Here is a 16,297-nt window from a genome sequence, read left to right as displayed (position 1 = left end):
GGTTTGGTTTTTTAGGATTTGGGAGATATGACCCTGGCTGTAGGAAAGGAACCATTTGAGAGAATAAAGATGATATATAGAAAGAGAATGTTTAGTGGAGCAAGTTTTTGGAGAAAATGAGTGAAGATGGTATCAAGGCACAAATGAAGCAGTTTGCCACTGAAAGAGAAAGCTTTTCTCCCAATGCATACTGGCATCTTCTCTGTAATTTATAATCTAAAAAAGTTGCCTGGTGTAGAGATATAAAAGACATATCCCACAACATTCCTAGGTACTACTAGAGTCAGATTAAAATGCAATTAGGAAATATTTACAAAATAAATAAAATAGAATAAAATAGAATGTTGATACTGGGGACACCTAAGTGGCCCAGTGGATAAAACGCTGGATTTAGAATCAGTAAGACCTGAGTTCAAATCTGGTCTCAAGACAAATCAGACTTAGCTAGGTAACCCTAGACAAATTTTCCTCATTTGTAAAAGGAAATAACAAACCACTCCAAATATCTTTGACAAATAAAACCCTAAATGGAGTCACAATGAGTTACACACAATTGAAAAGCAACTAAACAACAACAGCAGCAATGTTAATATATGGTTCTCTAAGACAATATGCAGCCCACAGGGATCCTTATGTATAATTTTGTGGTCCCTATTTTTGTTTGAATTTGACACTACTAACTTAATGAATGAATGGATTGGGGACTTGTTCAGAATTAGTAAGTATATGGTAAAGACAGGACTTGAATCCCAAAGTCAGTTCTCTCTCTCTCTCTCTCAAGCCATGCTGCCTCTCACCTGGTACATAATAAAGATTTATGAAATGTTAGTTGATTGGTTAACTTTTTTATGGCAGCAGCTATCTATAGAGTCAAGACTGTGAAGAGAGGGAAATAAAGTTAGAAAATGAGTGATGGCATGTGATAAGTGTAGAATAAGGGGATAGATGTTTGCAATGAGGGGCATGTAAAAGTTCGGGAGGAATGAGACAGAAAGACAACTAGAACAAAAGATTCTGAACAGAAAAGTAAATTTCAGAGTTATTCTAAAATTCAGTGCATTGGAAGTTTTAGACAGTGGTTATGTCTATGGATGGTTAAGGAAGAGTGTTGATGACAGTGGAGTTGAAGAAATTCAAGAACTAGGAATTCAGGATATCAAAAGAGTTATTGATAAAAGGACTGAAAGCATCAAAGGATAGGAGGAAAGCAAGACTGTGAGCCAGATGCTGAAATCATTAACAAAATGGAAAGATCAGTAGATGTCAGAGATAAGGATGTAGACAAAATTATATAATTGCATGAGATGAACTTGAAAAGAGTAAAAAAGCCACTAAATCATGGTGACAAAGCAAGAATCTGGAAGGGAAGCAAGAAAAATACTGTTTCCTTACCCCCGTAAGTTGAGGTGGGAACATGAGTTAAAGCATAGCCAACATTTCAAGTGTTCAAGGAATGTTCATTTAATTGAATTGTTAAAGTGAATATGATATTTCAGGGAAAAACCACATTTCAGTTAATAATTACTTGTGAATAAATAAAAATGAATGACTGAGTATATGAGGATGGTGTGCTGTCTTTCATATATGAAGCTGATATTACTGATCCATCAGCAGTGTGACACATACTTTGAATTGTTTTTCCAGCAGTGATGAGAAATCAAACTTTAAAAGCCTTCCTGGAGCTGTATTCATCATAGACAACCAACCATCTAATTATGCACTTCTCTTGATGAGACAAAGAAGGAAATTTCAAAAGGGGATGTAATTCAAGCTGTCTGCTTGGTGTATTGCAATCTTCCAGTCTCCCATCCAGGATATTTTCTAGAATGTTACTGGTCAGAGACATGAAACTACTTGTTTAAACAAAGGGACTACTGTCTTTGCAAGAATGCAGGGAAGTCTTGACTCCTTGTCTACCCATGTAACAGCAGAGGTGTGTGTGTGCTTTTTTTAACCTCCAACAATAGTAGGAAGAACAATGTTCTTTATGTACTGGTACCATAAGAAACAAAGGACTCTTTATTGTGATTCATTGTAGACCATTGCTGTAACTTAAGCTACAAAACAACATTTTAGTAACAATTAAAAGAGTGCTATATAAATATGTTGTATATGCACTAAGGGCTGTTAATGCGGTGAGGCTTAAAATGCTCTTAGTTCAATGTTGCTCTACCATAAAGTAGGGCTATAATAAACACAACCAAGGACTGTAACAAAGAGATTATTTAAGAAGCCCTACTTGATTCAGATTCCTTTGCTCATTTAACAAGACATGCTTCTCCAGGAACAAAAAAAAAGGGCTTCTTGTAATGTGCTGTTGTCTCCAGAAACTGCAGATCGCTCTCTGGTCTAGAGGAGAGACTTCTTCCTCTAGAGAGAAGCCTCAACTCTGGCCCAGACAAGACTCTCCATCTCTGGAGTGCCGCCCTCTTTTATCCTCCCAGAGAATGGGCGTGGGATAATGCAAGGGCTTCTGAGAAAAATTATTTCCACCAATGAACTTGCTCCTCCTAAGCATGTAAGCTCCTCCCCAGGAGTTCATAGGAGTAAAACTCCCCTAAAGGCCAGAACTAGAGAATTGTTAAGTACCAAGTTAGCACTTAGTAAGAACCTAATATCTCATTCTCATTAGCACTTAGTAAAAACCTAACAGCTTCTAGTCAGTTTATTTTGCATTTGTGATATTATGAATGTTATAAATATTAAATCATTAGTTTTCTTATAGGCAGAATACTGAGAACCATCATATGGCAAAAATACAGATAGAACTGTTTTTGAATTGTGAAATGTAACATATCATTATTTATCCATAACTATGATAATTGAATCAGCTATAAAGGAAGATGCAGATCTACCACAAACTAGCTATTTGACCTTGAAACCTCTATGAGCTTTAGGGTCATCAACTGTAAAATGCTCTCTCTGAGGCAGCTAAGTGGCACAATGAATAACTGGGATTGGAATCGGAAAGCTCTAAATTCAAATCCTTAAAGAGATACTTTAAGACAATTTAAGAGGCTGTATGATCTAAGAAAAATCATTTGACATCACTTAGACTCAATTTATCTCTCTGTAAAATGAAGATCAGTTATTGTAAGAATCAAATGAGAAACAGTTCTAAATCACTTTGTAGACTCCAAAGTGCTCTATAAATGATTATTATTATTACTATTATCTAAAATCTGTGACAAGATGAAATGCCAAAAATGAGGGTACCATGTAGAGTTCAAATAATAGCACAATGATTAAGATCATCATCTATATCTTCTTATTTTTCAAAAAGATCTTATGATGTCTATGATGTTTCATTGGAAGATCTTTAATACAAACTTTTAAAGAGTTTCAGAATTGGAAAGGCCCATAATGTCCATTTAGTCCAACCTATATCCAAAAAGAAATTCCTACTATAACTTGGCCAAGTATTCATCCAGTTTTGGTGTTAAGGCTTTTAATGAGAGAAACCTACTTCTTCTCAAGTTATTTTATTCAACTTTAAGATAGCTCTAATTATTAAGTTTCTCTCAATTATCAAGTCTAAATTTACCTCTTGTAACTTCAACTTATTGTCTTCGTCCTCATCTTTTCAAGGCCAAAGAGAATATGTCTGATTGTTTCTCAATGTAACAGTCCTTCAAATATCTGAATGTGGCTATCATGTTCCTCCTAAGTCTTCTTTTTTCCAATCTCTATTTCCTTCCACCAATCTTCAAATAACAGAGACCCATGTCATCCTATTTCCTATCCTTTGTTCTTACCAAGCATTATGTTTGCCGTATATTTTTTCTTACCCAGATTCATACTTCTATCTCCTTCCCTTTACAAAAATACAATGGCAACATGATATAGTTGATAAAGGATGCCATAAAAAGGTGGGGCTATAAACCAGTCAAAATTGGATTAAAGTCTTAATTATGACACATGCCAGTTGTATGACTATAGGAAAGTTACTTAATATCTCAATGCCCTCAACAAACTCTCTAAAATAATAATTGCAAAGAATTTGTCAATTTCATCTTATCAGTAGAGAGAATTTTCATACTGGGAATTCTTCACACTGATCAACTCACAAGTATGAACCAAAAAAAATTAATCAGTTTATATTAATAGTTTATTTTAGTTAACTATAACTTAAATATAGTAAACTCAGTTAACTTTCTAAATAAACATTGTTTTATTTTACAAATTATTAAAAAAATTTGCTCATGATTATATAATTTTTTCAGTGATGTTGAATGTTGTAGAATTCTTAAGTGTCATCCTCTTGCAAATTCTATGTTTCCATGACATTCCTGAGTTTTAAAAAAGTTTTTTCATTTGTTCAAGTCATTCAACAAATATACAATGAGCTCCTATTGTAGAAAGAGCTTAGCATATACTAAAAGTACAAAGTAGCACAGTGGACCTGGAGTCCAGAAGACTTGAAATGAAATCCAGCCTCAGACACTTACTATGTCTCTCTGAAAAAGCCACTTAAATTTTTGTCTGCCTGTTTCCTCACTATCCTATAAGGACAACAATAGCACTTAGCTCCCAAGGTTATTTTGAGGGCAAAGGAGATAATTTTTATAAATTGCTATATAAATATTAGCTATTATTCAAGGTCTTTGATGTCAAAAATCTTACAGTCATGATTCAAAACACTTTTCTCTTCTTTAATTCTTCCATCATAAAAATTTACTAAAAGGTGATTAATAGTCCTTGTTTTACTAAGTAAACATAATGAATTTTCCTTTTAAACTGTACTCAGTCAACCGAGTAAATTCCTCAAGGTGTTGATGGGTCTAATAAGAATTATTAGTAGCTAGATCAATTTAACCAGTTTCACTTTTTTAAAATTGAAAAGTTATTTGGCATCAGATAAAATAAGCAATCAGTTGAATTTTTCACTATTCATCAAGCTAGGCCATCTATCACCTCTAGGATTAAATACAAAGTCCTCTGTTAGTATTCACAGCCCTTCATAACTTGTCTTCTTTTAGTATCACATCCTTTTTCACCGTCACACTTACTTATCCAGTGGTAATGGTTTCCCAGATGTTCCATAAACAAAACACATCATCTTCCAGCTCCAGGTATTTTCTCCGGCTGTTCCTCATTTCTGTAATGCTCTTCTTTATTGCTTCCTGACTGTCAAAGCTTCCTTCAAGTCCCAAGTATAATCCCATCATCTACGGGAAGCTTTTCCCAATCTCTTTTAATTATGCTGCCTTCTCTGTTAATCATTTCCTATTTATCATGTATATAGCATTTTTGAATATATTTGTGTTTGCTTCTTGTCTCTCCCATTAGAATGTGAGCTGCTTTAAGGCAGGGACCATTATTCTTCCTATATTTATATCCCCAGTGTTTAGCACTGTGACTGGTATATAGTAGGTACTTAATAAATACTTATAGATTGACTGATTACCATCGCCTTCAAAAAATCAACCAAAAAAATCTGCTTCTTTTCTATGAGCAGCAAAAAAAAAAAGAAAAAACATACTAGTGTTCCTGCAAATAAATCAACAACACATTAATCAAACAATATTAATCAACAATTAATGATTCATCTTATCTTCATTTTCAAACATCTTCACATTTAAAATATGTTTTTTTCCACATATTATCATCATAAAACTAATAGGTTGAGTGCTGTAGTGGGAAGAATGTTGGATTAGAAGCTGAAAACCTGGGTTTGGGTGCTGATTTTGACCCCCCAAAATGCTGACTGACCCTGACCAAATCACCTCACCTTTCTACACTTCAAGTTCTTCACCTGTAAATTGAATGATGTACTAAATCAAAGATGTCAAATATGACACAGTTATCACTTAGTTAGCTTACAACATTTCTTATGCAACCTGAACCAGATTAAAATGTAATTGGGAAATTTTAATAAAATAAGTACAAATACAATAAAACAGATAATATGAATATGTTTTTTCTAATATGTAGGGATCTTTATAGGTATTTCAATGGTCCCCATTTCTCCTTGAGTTCTACTTGAGTACCATTGTACTAAATGAATTCTAAGCTCTCCTAAAAACTCTAACAAATTAAATGACTCTATAAGCAATCAAGCACAGCACTATGGTCAGCTGACATGGCAACATGGAGTCCCCCTCCTCCAACCAATTTTAAAAGGATTTGTAATTCTTAGAAAATAATTTTTCCCCCCCTGAGGCTGGGGTTAAGTGACTTGCCCAGGGTCACACAGCTAGGAAGTGTTAAGTGTCTGAGACCAAATTTGAACTGGGGTCCTCCTGAATTCAGGGCTGGTGCTCTATCCACTGCACCACCTAGCTGCCCCACTCAGAAAATAATTTTAACTGGAAAAGCCGGGGCAATTATAATGATTTGGGATTCAGAATGTGAACTAAAAAAATCAAAATGAAAAAGTATGGATGGCCTACAAGCTAAAAAATATTTATGATATATAATTAAAAATTGGAAACTTTGTATGGATAAGTATGGCAAAATCTGTTTGTTGTAGCTAACACAAGCTTTGTGTTAAACCAATGTCTGTTGTCAGGACTCACAGACATATTGACATATACTGCCCACATACTATATTTATAGAAAGAGTTAAACAATTGTGCAAATATACCAACCCTTGGATAAAGTCCAAGTCCATACTAAAAAATGAAACACCCACTTAGATTGAACAGGGCAAAGTACACATTTGAAGACAAATAAAATGATTTTAAAGGTCCATTTGAAAATTTAAAAAAAAAAAAAAAAAAAAAAAAAGATTAGTTGAGTCTTCAGAGTAATTCAAGTTTTGTTGGACTATACGATTTCCAAAATGCCTGCCAATGGTTTAATTGTATCATTTCACAGCTCCAATTGTATATTCAATACCTAACAAAGCATAAATCTGACTTCAGTTGAAATGGGAAGAATCTTGTAATTTATATTAACCCATTATATTTAAAAGCAGAGGTCTCCATTTTTCTGCAGAGCTGCTGCTACTGCTCTCCTTTTCTTCCTTCCTTCCATCCAAGTTTCCTTCCTTCTCTTTTTTCCTCCCTTCCTCCTCTTTCCCCTTTCCTTCTTTCCCTCCTTTCAGGTAAAGTCTTTTTCCTCAGAATATTAATAATATGTCCACTTCCACCCATTGATCCTTTACCTCACATCGCTCCATTATCCACACTCTATATTGAGATGGCTATCTATCTCGACATTCCTCACATCAGACTCAGACTGCCAATCTCAAGATCCCATAACCTCTCCCAGGACTTGCCTTTCACTGTTATTGTTACATCATCTTCATGTTAGTGTCTTCACAGCTTCTTCTCAAAGGTAAGGAAGGGAGTCTATTGGTAATCAGTTATTTATTTTTCCATGGATTTTAAAGGATGGACTTTGAATGGAATATGTACCTCCTTAGTTAAACATGATAACACTAGATCAAGGTTAGCTATATTCAATCAATTAATTAATAAATAAGCATTTAAAACAGCTACCAGGGCAAGCATTGTGATAAACATTAGGAATACAAAGACAAAAACAAATCAGTCTCTCCTTATACATGCATAAGTATGTATGTAAATATGTAAACCAGGGTTAGGGAATCTTTTTTCTGTCAAGGGCCATTTGGATATTGATATCTATTGTGAGCCATACAAAATTATTAACTTACAGAACTCAAGAAACAGAAGGATGTTGTACCTAACTTTCTGTTCATCATTGCCTGAATTTGCTTTAGCAAATGATTTCATGGGTCTTGTATGGCCCATAGGCCAGATGTTCCCCAGCCCCGATGTAGACCATGGCATTGATCTTGCCCTAGGTGCTAGAATTCCTAGTTACAGCTCTGCTTTAGAGTTATTTCACTGCTTGTTAACACCTCCAGCAAAAGATTGTTGGGGAAAGCAGATAAAATTTAAATCACTGCTATTTGCTAAAAGGATTTGCTGAGGCAGATGTCTGAAACAGTCTATGATTGAGGGTCTTTTTAGACTTGTCTGTTTACTTCAATTACCCATGATAATTTCATCCTCCCACTGCTGTGGTTAATCAAGTTCAGGCTCATGCATGTCATAGGCACGGATACAGATACTGATCATGAGCAGGTTGGCTATAGGGTGATTAATTTTTCAGTCACAGAAACTGATGGAGATTATGGGCATAGAGAGGTTGTGATTGATATCAGTAAAGGACATACTCACATTAATGAAAACAAGTATCTCTGAAATACTGAAGTACAGATAGGAATGAAACATAATTCAGAATACAGTTTCTTCCCCAGCCAGAGAATTGTGACAACTAAAAACCACAACTCTCTTTGTTCCCTTGCCAGTCTTTTTATAGCTAATACAATATTTTTTCTTTTTTTTTTTTCTGTTACTGTACATCTTACAAATGATCTCTGAAAGTACAAGTTGGCCCTTTACAAAAACTAAACAAAGTTTGAATGTTTTTGAAAAGCACTAGCAACAATCAATCAATTAACATTTACTAATCATTTACTAAATACTATAAATGAACTAAGCTCCTGAGCTTAGCAATGGAGAAACACACACACACACACACACACACACAAATCAAGAATAGCCTCAACACTGGAAGAATTTATGTTCAAATGAGGAAGGTGGAATAATATGTATACAATTATATATATTGCTGGGGATATTTCTACATTGCTCTCCTGTCTGCAGAAAAGGATTTTTATTTGAAATACAAAGCATGTCAGCTGTCCAGCTCACCTGAAATGAAATTTACACTTACCTAGAGATACAAAATAGAAAAAAAAAATCATATAAATTTTTTACAACTATTATATAGAAAAGTCTGAGGAAACACAATCCATTATTAAATAATAATAATGATAATGATGGTAACTAACATCCCACTTACTATATGCCAGGCATTGGGCTAAGAACTTTCCAAATATTATCTTATTTGATTCTCACAATAACCCTGGGAGGTAGGTGTTATTACGATTCCCATTTTACAGAAGAGGAAACTGAGGTAAACAAAGGGTCAAACAATTAGTGAGGTCTTCCTGACTCCAAGTCCAGAACTCCAACCAATGTGTCACCTGTCTTCATAACACTAATCCTGATTATTTAAAAATGTAACCCAAATCTGTGAAGAGACACTTTAAAAAAAATGGAAAGAAAGAAAGAAAGAGAGGGGGGGGAGGAAGGGAGGGAGGGAGGGAGGGAGAGAGGAGAGGGGAGGGGGAGAGAGGAGAGGGGAGGGGGGGGAAGGAAGGAAGGAAGAGAGAGAGAGAGAGAGAGAGAGAGAGAGAGAGAGAGAGAGAGAGAGAGAGAGAGAGAGAGAGAGAGAACACCACTTAAAAAGAGGAAAAGGGCAATTCCAAATTGTTACTGTATGCTCAGTTTTATGAACACAAAAAAAATAAATGAATGATCACTAAGAAACAGTATGAATTCAATAGGAAGTTAAACTGAACTAACTTCATTTCTTTTTTTTTTCCCCTAAGGCTGGGGTTGTGACTTGCCCAGGGTCACACAGCTAGGAAGTGTTAAGTGTCTGAGGTCACATTTGAACTCAGGTCCTCCTGAATTCAAGGCTGGTGCTCTATCCACTGCACCACCTAGCTATCCCTCATTTCATTTTCTGATAAGAGCATAGCAGATTGGGAGATTAGCATAATTATAGGCCACTGTACAAAAGATAATACAGCACATACTGTTATCGTTGACATTTCAAATAACAATGTCCAGATGAAATATATTATTTAATTTCAATTGCCACAAAATAATTGTATTAAATGAAAGGCAAGGAAATATTTTTCAGTATCATCTCAGGAAGTAACAATAAGGGAATCTCTACTACCTGAAATTTTGGAAAAAATTAATAAATCTTATTCCAATTTAGCCTTTTTTTCATAGGGTAATCTTTTGAATGCAACAGAGGATAGCATAGAATAGGGCAGCTAGTTGATTAAATGAAAATTACATGTAATTGCCCTTTTAATGCTGCTGATGATCACAACTATTGTTGTATATGTGAACATTTATTTCTGACCAAAAAACAATTAGTCACGATGAACAATCATTTCTATGTTTTGGCTTGGTAATAAACTCATTCCAAACCAGGCTTTTCTTTATTTCAGCAGACACTAAACTCAAGTGCATCTTCAGATTAAAGCTTCTGAAATAAAAAATGCATTTTACCTATACCCAATGCTCCATATTTTCCCTTATCATCTCATTTAGTTGCAAAGTCACTCCCTTGCTAATCATAGTAACACATGCAATTAAAGCTACCCTGATTTGAGGATATTATTATAAAGATGGTAGCAAATGCTTTGTTAGCAAAGATTTAGGGCATAGGAGGCAGTGTGGTATGATGAAGAGTGCTGTCTCTGTTTAGAAGACCTGGATTTTAATTCTACCTCTGACACCAATTCTCTTACTCAAATCACAATCTCCCAGGTATTTTCTCATCCATAAAATAAGGGATGAACTAGATGACCTCTGAAGTCTCATTCAACTCTAGATCCTATGACACTTGGAGGAAACTAATTTTCCTAATTTTTGGTCTTTAAAGAATAAGTCTACAACTTACCACTTGAAGAAGGAAAAGAAAATTTTGGTAAATATCAAATAAAGAATAGTAATTTGAGGATATATCAATATGTGTGTGTATATATATGTATGTATGTATGTATATATATATATATATATATATATATATATAAAATCTACATACTTTGCATTTGTCATATCATATGTGAATATTCTTCCTAGTTCTGAGAGTGATACTTTAAGAGATAAAATGTCCAGAAATAACGGTCAGGATGGTAACAGCTCTGGAATTTATATTATATACTAGTTAAAAGAATTTGGGGTGTTTGATTCATGACTGCTACTGCTGGATCTGTTTTCCAAAGATATCATAAAAGGCAAAGGACCCACATGTGCAAAAACTTTTGTAGCAGCCCTTTTTGTGGTAGCAAGGAATTGGAAATTGAGTGATTGCAAATCAATTGGGGAATGGCTGAATAAGTTATGTTATTCTAATGTCATGAGATACTATTGTTCTATAAGAAATGATGAGCAAGGTGATTTTAGAAAAGCCTGGAAAGACTTATATGAACTAATGCTAAATGAACTGAGCAGAATTAGAACACCATAAATGGTAACAGCAAGATTGTATGATGTTTTATACTTTAACATGTTTAACATGTATTGTTCTGCCTGCCATCTGGGGGAGGGGGTGAGGGAAAGGAGGGGAAAAATTGGAACAAAAGATTTTGCAACTGTCAATGCTGAAAAATTACCTATGCATATATCTTGTACATAAAAAGCTATAATTTAAAAAAAAAAGATTATATGATGTTCAACTATGACTGACTTAGCTCTTCACAGCAATGTAGTGATCCAAGACAATTCAATAGACTTGGAATGGAAAATACCATCAGCATCCAGAGAGAAAACCATGGAAACTGAATGCGGATCAAAGTATACTATTTTCATCTTTTTTTGTTTGCTTTTTTATTTCTCATAGTTTTCCTTTTTGTTTTGATGTTTCTTTCACAACATGACTAATATGAAAATATGTTTTAAATGATTGTACATGTATAACCTATATCAGATATCTTGGGAAGGGAAAGGGAAGGAAGGGAAGAAGAAAAAAAATTGGAAATCAAAATCTTACAAAAGTGAATGTTGAAAACTATCTTTACATATAATTGGAAAAAATAAAATACTATTAAGCAGAAGAAAAGGGAATTTGGGATATTTGAAAAAAGAGAAAAACATCTATCATGCAAAATAAGCACCAGAAGTAGTTTTTAAAAGCCATAGTTTTTGCTTTTGAAGATCTTAAAATTCACAAGAGATCCCTTGCCTTTTCAACACAAAGAGCTTTTCAATAATTTAGATGATCATAGATATATAATAGACAGACAAATGTATATATAAGTAAGAAATAGGGGAGGATACAGAATTTTAGGAACACATAAAACATATGTAAATTAATACAGGGCAGCTGGCTGTAGTCAGGAAAACTTATCTTTCTGAGTTCAACTCTGGTCCCCTAGCCCTTTCTTTGTATCCCTAGTGCTTAGCACATGCTAAAGAACAGATGCTTGTTGAATGATTGTCACCCCACTTTGACTGCATTTTGCAAAGATCACTAAATTAGGAGTCTGAGGACCGGATTTCAAAAAAACATCTCTAACAGCTGTGAGGTGACATAGGGCAAGATACAACTTTTCTGGGTCTCAGTTCTCTAAACTACAAAATGGGGGAGTTTGACCAGGTGGCTTTTAAGGTGTTTCTAACTCCAACTCTAACTAGTTTCTAACTAGTTGTGTGACCCTGAGCAAGTCACAACTTTTCCTTAATTTCCTCATCTATAAAATGAACTACAGAAGGAAATGGCAAACTATCCCAGTAACTTTACCAAGAAAACCTCAAATAGGGTCATAAGGGTAGGTCACAACTGAAAAACATATTAACAGTTATTAATTATTAAGATAATATATACAAACAATATGTAAGCAACCAAGAGAATGTAGAGTAAAGGAGTAATTTTTCATTCAGATAGCCATCATCAGTTAACACTGATATACTGGGGGAGGGGGAGTAAGAAGGAGAGAGGGAGAGGAGGAGAGGAGGAGTTTCCCCAATAATCTAAGATGGAACTCTTGCTTTTGAATTTACTGCTTTAATGCCTTTCAGCAAATATTTCCATGCACAAAAATAAAAATAGAACCCAATATTACAAGTGCTAAACATGCATCACAATATTGTGACAGCATGAGTGAAAATAGCAATATCATATGGAAAAAAATGAAGTTTGACCTTAGTGCATATTCCAGTTCTTATTGCTTTATAGGACTGGGTAATAGTTACACAGAACCTTCTGGTGTGATTAGCAAATTCCAATGAGAAAGTACAGTCTTTTCACATCTGGCTCTATTGGGAAAAACATGTTCTCCTTCCTCTTCTCTATCTCCCGCCCCCCCCCCCAACACTTGTGTATGACTAAGGGATATAAGTATGGGGATGCAAACATTAATAGTTTGGTGGTGAGAACAGAACGATATAACATCAGCTCTGTTTCTAGTCTTGTCAGTGCCAAAGAAGAGAAACCTAGTAGTTCTAGCTGTCTCAATATGCAAAGTTATGTTAGTATATGGCTCAAGTAATTTATTTTTTTTCTGTGCTAGTTTGTTAAGAAGCATCAAAAATTAAAGAAGTTTTAAAATCAGTATTTACACACAGAGTCATAAAAGCCACTGTTCCTGCTCCTTGCAAACAGTTTAGTTTATGTGTTTTGCGGGTATTGGTTACAAAAATTACATTAAAATATATTTTTGTAAAATTACCATAATTATGAGTCAAAACAGTCACATAAAATTCTACATATAAAAAATGTTCAGGATGGACAGAAAACATCTTTGTGAAGATGCAATTATTAGCTTACCACTTGCAGAAAAAAAGGCAAAAAGAAAAATCATCTGCATTTTTCAGTAAGTTTCCTTACTTATCCCCAGCCTATACCAATGTTCTAGGGATGGTGTTTAAACTACCTTATCACAAAGTATTTATTAAGCACCTATTATATATCAAGCACTTGCTAGGGAATTGGGATACCAGGCAAGAAGTAAAACAGTTCAATGGGGGCTTGCAAAGCACAAAGAACTCAGAATATGATAGGCATACTAGGATGTAATTGATTCAGAATTCCATACAAATTATAAAAACAAAACAGGCATAGACTTTTGAAAGTCATTACTTCTTCGTAAGATTTTAACTACAGAAAAGTTGGCTAAAAAGGAGTCAAAGATGAAAGGTGAATGGATGGAGCATATTCAAGTCTCATGAATACAGTTCCATCTCTATACATACAAGCATGTATACAATTGCAAACATTAAACATAGACTCAACTCCCTAGCAGATTTATTCCCCCTATTAGAGTAGTCAGAAGTACTTAGAGAGAGAGTTTTAAATGAGGTTGTAGCTTGCTCAGACTTTGGGTCTGGGGCTCTGGCTCCTGGCCATTGAGGCTTAAAATGCAGAGGTAAAGAGCTGGTCAGGAATGAGGCCAAGTAGCTTCTACAGTGGGATGAGACTTGAGCCCTACCTCGCTTATTCTGTGTCCCGTACTTCTTGGCCAGGGCGAGTTCCCTCTGGATCCTGGTTTCCAAGTACTCTTGTTTCTTGCCCAGCATCTCCTCGGTCTCCCGGAGTCGGGCCAAGGCCTCCTGGGGGCTAGGAACGGCCTTGCCTTTGGAGGAGTCTCCCCTTTTGAAAAATTTGCCCAACTTGCTCATAGTGACGTCTTTGAGGACCCCAAAGCACTGAAAGAGGCGGAGAGAAGAGGAAAGAAGAAACTCCCGGCAGTCCCCGGGGCCACACCTGGAAGACAGGTGAATAAGATAGGTCCTCCCTCTCTGGGATAGGCCATGCAGTCCGAGCGCCTAGAAATCAACAAAGAGTCTGAGAGGAGTGAAACACACCTCTCAGGCACTTCCTGACCATCGGGTCCTGAGCCCCACCCCCGTCGTCCTGCAGTGCAGGCTCCCAGTGCTGAGCTGAGCTGAAGGAAGGGCGTTGGAGGAATGTTAGAAATCTGTGCTGGTCTTCCGTTTGTGTTCCCGGAGGAAGACAGGTGGCGAAGGGCCCCAAAAGAGGAATGGGGGATGAAAGTGCACAATGAGGACCCTAAAAACCTCTCCCTTATCCCAAGAGCTGTGAAAGAATGATGTAAAAGGCACCAAAAGAGCAGCGCAGGTTTACATGCTTGTAGGTACGGCTGTGCCTTGCTTTTGAGATGACCTTTTATTTACACTTTGGCTGACTTACAAGCTCCTTAAGAGAAGAGAACTGGTTCCCCGCTTTGTCCCCTATCCCTATATATCCCCAGTGCTTAGCACATACTAAAAAACAGATGCCTGTTGAATGATTGTCACCTCCTCTTTGACTGCATTTTGCAAAGATCACTGAATTAGGAGTCTGAGGACCGGATTTCAAAAAACATCTCTAACAGCTGTGGGGTGACAAAAGGCAAGACACTAACCTTTTTTTGGGTCTCAGTTTTCTTAACTACAAAATAAGGTAGTTTGACTAGATAGCTTCTGAGGTATTTCTAACCCCAATCTATGATCCCCCTATGTATGCAGATGCAACATGGATTTAGAATAAGATTGTAGTTTGTTTTCCTAGCAGTAGGACTTTGAGAAATGTTTAGTTAAAGTTGTGAAGGATTCTTAAACTTTCTAAAAAAGGCTACAATGCTCTTCCCAGCTGAAGTTCAGTCTATTTTCCATCTGTTATATTTATTCACTTTCTGATTCCAATTATCAGAATCACAAGCAATATTTGGTAACATGAAAGGCAAATTGACATTACTTGCAGAGAAAGAAGTGGTCTCAGAAAAGTTACATGATTTGTTAGGATCATAGATGTAGTACAACAGGAGAGAGCATGAGAGACTACTCTACAATCTCTTCATTTTTAAGACCTTTGAAATTTAAGTGATTTGACAAATTAACATAGAGTAATTGACAGATGTGGGATTTGGTCCCGAATCCTAACTGTAAAATAAAGGTTCTGTCCACTGTACTCTTTCTCCTGCTACCTCCTCAAACCCAGATCTTCTTTCTGATACTTTATCCAGTATACTGTGTTGATATGAAATAATCACAACTATCAAGAATAAATGTCCTGCCAGGACTTTAAATGCAACATTTCTAAAACTGTACTCATTGCCTCCTCCATGCTTATCTCCTACTAGTTTTCTAGCTAACAGCTCCATTTCTTTTGAGAACTGTATTCTCAGTAACCCAGGCTCATAATCTCAGAACAATTTTAGAATCTTCACTCTATTATATGTGTAAGAATGGGGTCAAAACCACTCTTCTTATTTTAACTTTGATACTTTAAATAGGGGAGAACATGTCTCAATTAATAAACTACAGGTATAAACTTCAAAGTAAAATGAAGTTGCCCAAGAAAGCATGATTGGATGGACTAAGAAAACTTGACCATATCTCAGGAATCATTTGTAGATTATAAATCTAGTCAATAAAGGGTAGACTTCCTGAAATTGGAGCATATTGGTCAAGTCTCCTCTCCATTCTACCCACCGTGACCTAAGATGTACCTTGTAAACCTTGAAAAGTCTGACAATCTTGAGACTTTCTATTTTTTTCATTGAAAGCCTAGTAAAATCCAAGATGAGCTTAGAGGCAGTGACTATATATTAGGAATTAAGGACAGATGGATACAGATTCACCATATTTGAGGGAAACTTTTGAACACCCCAAGAACAAGAAAGAAGTTAGAACAATTAGGAGCTGTGAGTTAATTCATTGTGTGTTCTAAGTTT

General features: G+C 35.6%; 1 protein-coding gene across 1 annotated transcript in view; it reads right to left on the bottom strand.

The window, feature by feature from the left end:
- The window catches only part of CHMP4C (charged multivesicular body protein 4C), a 30,052-nt gene extending 15,640 nt beyond the window's left edge, over positions 1 to 14,412 (bottom strand). The window contains exon 1 of the mRNA XM_074278969.1: positions 14,051 to 14,412. Coding sequence (XP_074135070.1) covers positions 14,051 to 14,240 — 190 coding nt within the window. The 5' untranslated portion in view covers positions 14,241 to 14,412. The remainder of the gene's footprint in view (positions 1 to 14,050) is intronic.
- Between the last annotated feature and the right edge of the window lie 1,885 nt (positions 14,413 to 16,297).

The sequence above is a fragment of the Sminthopsis crassicaudata genome, chromosome 1 (genome assembly GCF_048593235.1).
Source record: "Sminthopsis crassicaudata isolate SCR6 chromosome 1, ASM4859323v1, whole genome shotgun sequence".
Classification (NCBI taxonomy): domain Eukaryota; kingdom Metazoa; phylum Chordata; class Mammalia; order Dasyuromorphia; family Dasyuridae; genus Sminthopsis; species Sminthopsis crassicaudata.
Note: the sequence above shows the minus strand (reverse complement) of the source record. Positions and strands in the feature narration are given on the sequence as shown.